General features: G+C 40.5%; 1 protein-coding gene across 1 annotated transcript; it reads right to left on the bottom strand.

Moving 5' to 3' along the window:
* Positions 1-5,823: 5,823 nt before the first annotated feature.
* LOC136839763 (aggrecan core protein-like) lies at positions 5,824-7,026 on the bottom strand. Its single transcript, XM_067106108.1, has one exon. The coding sequence runs from the start codon at positions 7,024-7,026 to the stop codon at positions 5,824-5,826; it is 1,203 nt and encodes a 400-aa protein (XP_066962209.1).
* Positions 7,027-7,571: the final 545 nt, after the last annotated feature.

Genomic DNA, 7,571 nt, shown 5'->3' with positions numbered 1-7,571 from the left:
TACATATTTGAGAGATTGACAATTTATATACTGTAAACTGCACAATGCCAAATGATTGTAATCATCATTGATGCCTAATTCCACCGTCTCATCTACAATGACCGTAAGTGTTAGGCTCTTATCTAATTCACGGGCAAATATAATGAAGACATCAGTAAGCCTCATGGAATGACATTTCTTACTTAGTTACTTACAAAGGGAAATACCTTGGCTCAAAAGGTTCCAATAAGTGTTATTGGTTACTGTGTTTACATGACTCCATTTATTAAAAAATATTCATAAAGAAAATACTCATAATAGCATGAGTCTTGCAGTGGAGAAACAAATCCACACTTATGTATGGGTACAAATATATTGAGAAGTAAATCTGAACAGATTCTCGAAAGATTTTTGTCTAGATTCATTTTCAAATATATTTGTTCCCATACATAACTTCGGAATTGTTTCTCCATCACTCCATTTGTTTAGCATTGATAAGAATTAAGTTTCAGTGTCGTTATCATCTCTCTCTCTCTCTCTCTCTCTCTCTCTCTCTCTCTCTCTCTCTCTCTCAAACTTTTCGTGTCATTTTGTTATTTCTTTTGCTTAGCGACAAGGCTTTTACCATTTCTGCGCCGAGAGTCGAGCCGTACCGTCGCATCGGTGCCGTGCTTACGGCCATTGTCAATTCACTTTTTTGGTGGTAAAATTTGAATCATGTACCATAAATATGACGTAAAATGATGAAAAATAAAATGTACAAAACACTGAATCAGTACACTCTAACTTTTCATAGCTTTATATATAATACGGTGAAGAGGAAAGTAGAAAATAATTTTCTGCTGTCGAGATATATTAATCTACATAACTGTATGGTAACTATTGCCCTTCGTTGAACTTCCTCGTCTAGACTGAACATGTTTTATTTTTATCAATATAAGTATTATTTCGTAGTTTACCGTTCCATAAGTATGTATGAGTTGTGTGTAATTTTTGATGACGTTTCATTTCGAAGAATTTTTTTACGGGTCAAATACTGAAGTTTGGTGTGAATGAAATGCTTTCACTGATTAATGCGCTGAAGCTTTAGAACAAACGGGGCATATTTTAGCTAACAATGAACTGAAATTTAGGGGCCACAGAAAGTTCTTGTAGTTAAGAGCGTATTTCAGGTTTTGATAGCATCGGTTATTGTAATGCCAGTTTTACGCATTAAATCAATCGATCGGTCAATTGTGACTCTTCTGTTTCATCTGCGCTAAAATATCGAGGAAGGACATTTGATCTTGTCCCAGGAATCTATTGTTTTCTCTCTTGACTAATCGAATGAGCTTAATCTCCATAACGTCCTTTATAATACAAAGGACGAAAGGATGGACGACCTAATACCCATATCTAGCCCATGCCCGAAGGAAATGTTTAAAAAAGCAACGGTATACACTAGAAACTGTACCCTACTGGAAGAGACGAAACTATCTTAGCCAGTTTTAGATTTCGTAAGTGTCTGACTAAATTGGACAAAACGAAATTTCTCTCTCTCTCTCTCTCTCTCTCTCTCTCTCTCTCTCTCTCTCTCTCTCTCTCTCTCTCTCTCATTCTGATATTCACATTATGAAGACGGAGATAGCGCCACAGAAGACCTGACAATACCAGCGCCAGTGAAAGATCTCTCTCTCTCTCTCTCTCTCTCTCTCTCTCTCTCTCTCTATCCTATCTCTCTCTCATTACCGCAACTCTCTATTTATTCCTCAGTTAGTTTTCTCTTGACCCGCTATGATATATTAGCTAAAACAATTCGGATACGGATAACATGTGAATGTTCCCATACGATTTCTCAGTTCGGTTATGGTTTTCAACTATTGAATCATATATCATATTTTTTTATATTTGTGAAGGAAAGAAAATAAGCCTTGGGTGACTGTTGGTACTTCAACCATAACGACAGTCACGATGTAGCAATTTAAATGTAATTATCTATCGTTCTTTCGTAGTGCATGTAGGCTTTATACAAGCATATTATACTCTCCTTCCATTCAGCAACTCTGAACTTGTATCTTTGCAAACAACAAATGGCGTCTTTGACCCTGTTTCACACAGGCAAGGGACAGTCTTACAGTTCTGCTGTTGGCTTCATGCAACAAAATACAATCGTCTTTAGCGCACTTTCAAATGCACAATTTATGCAGATACGATGTCAACACCTTTACCTTTCAATATAATTTTGCCTGCTGATTTCCAGAGAAATGAAAACTATTCTTAATTATTGTAATTTAGATCTAGATCCGCTAACTATGTGTCTAACTGCTCGTACAAATGTTTCTTACACAGAGCGAGCGATTAGCGCAAAGGCATCCTACTCATGACTGGTTATAGACTGCGAACTGGCATTCGCTGGTGCTTAAGAATTCCCCCCTGTCAATTCCGTCTCATTAGTCCTTAGCGGATTGCCGTTCGGAGAATTTCCCTCCGTCCTAATGAGGCGATGAATGACAGAGGTGACGGGAGGGTCAGTTGGTGAAAAGGTTTTTTTTTTTTTAGTCTGACCTATTCATATACAGTAGGACGGTGACGTAGAGGAGTGGTTTTTAAACTAAAGAAATAAACCATTAACAAATAAAAAAAACAAACTAATCAAGACGTTGCGATTTTCATTTTTTTAAAAAAGAGAAAAATTTATTGCCACGAGATGTGAGCCGAAACGATTTTTCAAACATAAAAGCAAATGAACGCATAACGATACAGTTGTTTTCAATCTGTCCACTGCCCCGTTTCCGTCATCATTCACGATCATCAAAGCTACAGCGACGCGGAAAAGCACCTCTCGTTCGTATTAATTAACTCCAGCGGAGCTTTTCATCAGGCGGGATTTCCCCTTCAGAACTCCCTGTGCCGTTCGGAAAAAGTCATGGCGTTTGATGCGACGATTACCAAATCCAATCATTCGTTTATATTGCCCAATGATTTCATATCTTGACCATGCAGCGACGACTGTCGGACGCAGGAATCCGGTAAGTTCACACGTAACAAAGGTTTTCCAATCACAGTGTAACGACTACCTAACTGAATTCAGCTGACCTTCATTAACCGGAATTGCCCCGCTAATTGCTCGTAATGGCCGAGGGTATCACCCGAGAACCTTCGACCCTCGAATGCCCTCTGAGGAAAAAGAGGCCTGAAAAACGGCTCGGCTTACCTTGGTTCCTTCCATGTGTGGAATGCTGTCTGCCTTCAACTCTCAGCCTCCGGTGTCAAGATGTCAACTTAGACACTGACGACATCGAATAAAAACTCCCCCACATGTGTCGTCACCGTCCAGGTTAACATTTCGCGGCCGCTAATTTTCGCGAATGGCGAAGGGACGCCGTATTCATACCTAGGCTTGAGTTTCGTTAATTGTCGAATGACGTCCGAGAAGATAACTCGTGGGTGTCTCATGCAAAATGCATTAAGGCTAGTAATATCTTTTAACTATATGGAGATTTCTTTTGTCCCGAGACGCCCGCGTCTCCGGCGCGCTGATTGGCCCCGCCGAGAGGGGGCGGGGATTCCAGGATTCCCAATATTCTGAACGGCTGCCAGAGATACGATGCCTGCTGGAAAGACGCTAATTGCTGTTCGTTTCTGGAGAATCGTTGCAGATTTTCACTTCGAGGTGTCGCATCATATCGCCGCAAAGTTGGACGCGAATGAAAAGTTCGAACTTGAGAGCAACAGATAATTGCGGCGACATTGTGGTACTCAGCCAACACAGTGAGATTCCTCTGCCGCTGGAATATCTGGGAGGGGCTTCCTATTTACTCGTAACTCACTGGGAATAGAGTCACCGAAGCCGAGAGCGATAAAGGCTGAGATTCCCTCAGCTTTCGGCGGGCGGTAACCCTTACGTCCCAAATGCGCCAATGGCCGTGCCGCTTGATCCGGGACGCAATTCCAACCAATTGGGAAGTTAGTGTTAGAATCCGAGATTTCATAAGTGATTTAGCTGAAATTAAATCTATTTTTTCCTCTAACTCGATGGAATTCTAACAGCTTCCTTATAAGAAAACGGCGTCACGACAAAACTCGCCGGAAAATGGATTAGTTAGGCAAACCCATTTAAGGTCCAGAGGCACACTCTTTCCTAGATAATCATGCTGTACGCTTAAGAAAAGCTTGCATACCTCTTTCACAAAATGCTGGAATGTAAAATGGAGAGAGAGAGAGAGAGAGAGAGAGAGAGAGAGAGAGAGAGTAGCTTCGTAAATGAGCTGCTAAACTAAAGCACAGATTACCACGACACCAGCGACTGGAATTAGTGCATTCTGTTCCCTCTGCATATTTCCAGGAATCCCGGTGGTATGGCTGTCAGTGGGGACTCTTTCTTTAAAGCTGCGCCATCGGGAATTCTCTGGGAATAACATCCGCTTGTTTTCAAGTACCTAGGTACGGTGCCTTTTGTTTTCGAATACTCGGATATGGTACCTTTTGTTTTCTGCAATGAGGGACTTTTGTTTTCGGATTCTGGAATGCAGGATTTTTTGGAATGCGGGATTTTTTTTTGTTTTCGGATTCTGGAATGCAGGATTTTTTGTTTTCGGATTCTGGAATGCAGGATTTTTTGTTTTCGGATTCTGGAATGCAGGATTTTTTGTTTTCGGATTCTGGAATGCACGATTTTTTGTTTTCGGATTCTGGAATTCAGGACTTTTTGATTTCGGATTCTGGAATACGGGTACTTTTTTCAGGCTCTGGAATGTGGGGCTTTTCGTTTTTTGATCCTGGAATGTGGTACCTTTTGTTGTAGGATTCTGGAATGTATGATTTTTTCCGGATTCTGGAATGGAGGACTTTCGGATTTTGGAATATGGTACTTTTTGCTTTCAGACTTTGGAAATCAGGACTTTTTGTTTTCAGATTCTGCTATACGATACTCTTTGTTTTCTGCTTCTGAAATGCAGGACTTTGTGTTTTCGGATTCCGGAATGCAGGACTTTCTGTTTTCAGATTCTGGGATGCTAAACTTTCTGTTTTCAGATTCCGTAATGCAGGATTTTTCGTTGTTTCAGGATTCTGGAATGTAGGATTTTTTTTATTCTGGAATGCAAGACTTTCTGTTTTCGGTTTCTGGAATGCAGGATTTTTCGTTGTTTTCTGATTCTGGAATGCTGGAATTTCTGTTTTCTGATTCTGGAATGCTGGAATTTCTGTTTTCTAGTTCTGGAATGCAGGAGTTTTTTCAGTTCTGGAATGCAGGGCTTTCTGATTTCTGATTCTGAGATGCATGATTTTTCGTTCTCGGAATATGGACTGTAGGTTTTTTGTTTTCGAATTCTAGGATGCAGGTTTTTTTCTAGAATGTAGGATTTGCTGTTTTCAGACTCTGGAATGAAGGACTTTTTGTTTTCGGATTCTAGAATGTAGGATTCTTTCATTTCAGAATCTGGAATGCTGGGCTTTGTTTTCGAGTTCTGGAACGCAGGATTTTTGGTTTATGGATTCTGGAATGCAGGACTTTCTGATCTCGGATTCTGGAACGCATGATTTTCTGTTTCCTGATTCTGAAATTTAGGACTTTCTGTTTTCGGATTCTGGAATGCAGGATTTTATGTTTCCGGATTCTGGAATTCAGGACTTTCTGTTTTCAGATTCTGGAATACAGGACTTTCTGTTTTCAGATTCTGGAATTCAGGACTTTCTGTTTTCAGAATCTGCAATGCAGGGCTTTCTGTTTTCAGATTCTGGAATTTAGGATTTTCTATTGTCGGATTCTTGAATTCAGGACTTTTTATTTTCAGAATCTGGAATACAGGACTTTCTGTTTTCAGATTCTGGAATTTAGGACTTTCTGTTGTCGGATTCTTGAATTCAGGAATTTTTACTTTCAGAATCTGGAATACAGGACTTTCTGTTTTCAGAGTCTGGAATGCAGGACTGTCTGTTTTCAGAGTCTGGAATGCAGGACTTTCTGTTTTCAGAGTCTGGAATGCAGGGCTTTCTGTTTTCAGAGTCTGGAATGCAGGACTTTCTGTTTTCAGAGTCTGGAATGCAGGGCTTTCTGTTTTCAGAGTCTGGAATGCAGGACTTTCTGTTTTCAGAGTCTGGAATGCAGGACTTTCTGTTTTCAGAGTCTGGAATGCAGGACTTTCTGTTTTCAGAGTCTGGAATGCAGGGCTTTCTGTTTTCAGAGTCTGGAATGCAGGACTTTCTGTTTTCAGAGTCAGGAATGCAGGACTTTCTGTTTTCAGAGTCTGGAATGCAGGGCTTTCCGTTTTCATAGTCTGGAATGCAGGACTTTCTGTTTTCAGAGTCTGGAATGCAGGACTTTCTGTTTTCAGAGTCTGGAATACAGGGCTTTCTGTTTTCAGAGTCTGGAATGCAGGGCTTTCTGTTTTCAGAGTCTGGAATGCAGGACTTTCTGTTTTCAGAGTCTGGAATGCAGGGCTTTCTGTTGTCAGAGTCTGGAATGCAGGGCTTTCTGTTTTCAGAGTCTGGAATGCAGGACTTTCTGTTTTCAGAGTCAGGAATGCAGGACTTTCTGTTTTCAGAGTCTGGAATGCAGGACTCTGTTTTCAGAGTCTGGAATGCAGGGCTTTCTGTTTTCAGAGTCTGGAATGCAGGACTTTCTGTTTTCAGAGTCTGGAATGCAGGGCTTTCTGTTTTCAGAGTCTGGAATGCAGGACTTTCTGTTTTCAGATTCTGGAATTTAGGACTTTCTGTTGTCGGATTCTTGAATTCAGGACTTTTTACTTTCAGAATCTGGAATAAAGGACTTTCTGTTTTCAGAGTCTGGAATGCAGGGCTTTCCGTTTTCAGAGTCTGGAATGCAGGGCTTTCTGTTTTCAGAGTCTGGAATTCAGGACTTCCAGTTTTCAGATTCTGAAATTCAAGACTTCCTATTTTCAGAGTCTGGAATTCAGGACTTTCTGTTTTCAGATTCTGGAGTGCAGGAGTTTTTGCTTCCAGATTCCAGAGAGCATGACTTTTTATATTCGGAAGTCCAATACCCCAATACAGTAGGTTTAGTTTCTGGCACTCAACTGTCTTTTGTTTTCGGACACCCGGAAACATTACCTGATCAGGCCTCTTTCATACTTTTATTTTTCGAAGAGAGAGAGAGAGAGAGAGAGAGAGAGAGAGAGAGAGAGAGAGAGAGAGAGAGAGAGAGAGAGAGAGAGAGAGAGAGAGAGCAAATTGAAAACAATTCTAAGATGCTGTTTAAGCCTTTGCGGTTCTCGCAGAATCAAAGGAAATGGATATTGCCTAGTTTCGGTATATGATCCTTTCCGTAAAATGAACGCATCATATGTAATAAATAAACCTCAATATAAACACAGATTACGGAGCAAGCATTGACTGGGATTCTTAATTGGTAATAGAATATGTATCTCAATTACATTGACTGAACTGAAATGAATATGGAATTTGGGGCCTATGAAGCCATTCAGCGCTGAAACGGAAATTGACAGTAAAAGATTTGAAAGGTGTAACAAGAAAAACCTCGCAGTTGCACTATGAATCAATAGTTAGGAGAGGTTGGAAAGTAAGGTAGAAGAAAGAGAATATGAGAGGAGGTACAGTAAAAGAAACGAAAGGGGTTGCAGCTAGGGGCCGAA

Source organism: Macrobrachium rosenbergii, chromosome 1 (assembly GCF_040412425.1).
Source record: "Macrobrachium rosenbergii isolate ZJJX-2024 chromosome 1, ASM4041242v1, whole genome shotgun sequence".
Taxonomy (NCBI): domain Eukaryota; kingdom Metazoa; phylum Arthropoda; class Malacostraca; order Decapoda; family Palaemonidae; genus Macrobrachium; species Macrobrachium rosenbergii.
This window is presented reverse-complemented; position numbering and strand designations above follow the sequence as displayed.

Coding starts and splice junctions, on each gene's coding strand:
- LOC136839763 (XM_067106108.1), bottom strand. CDS start 7,026: ATGTTTCCGGGTGTCCGAAAACAAAAGACAGTTGAGTGCCAGAAACTA.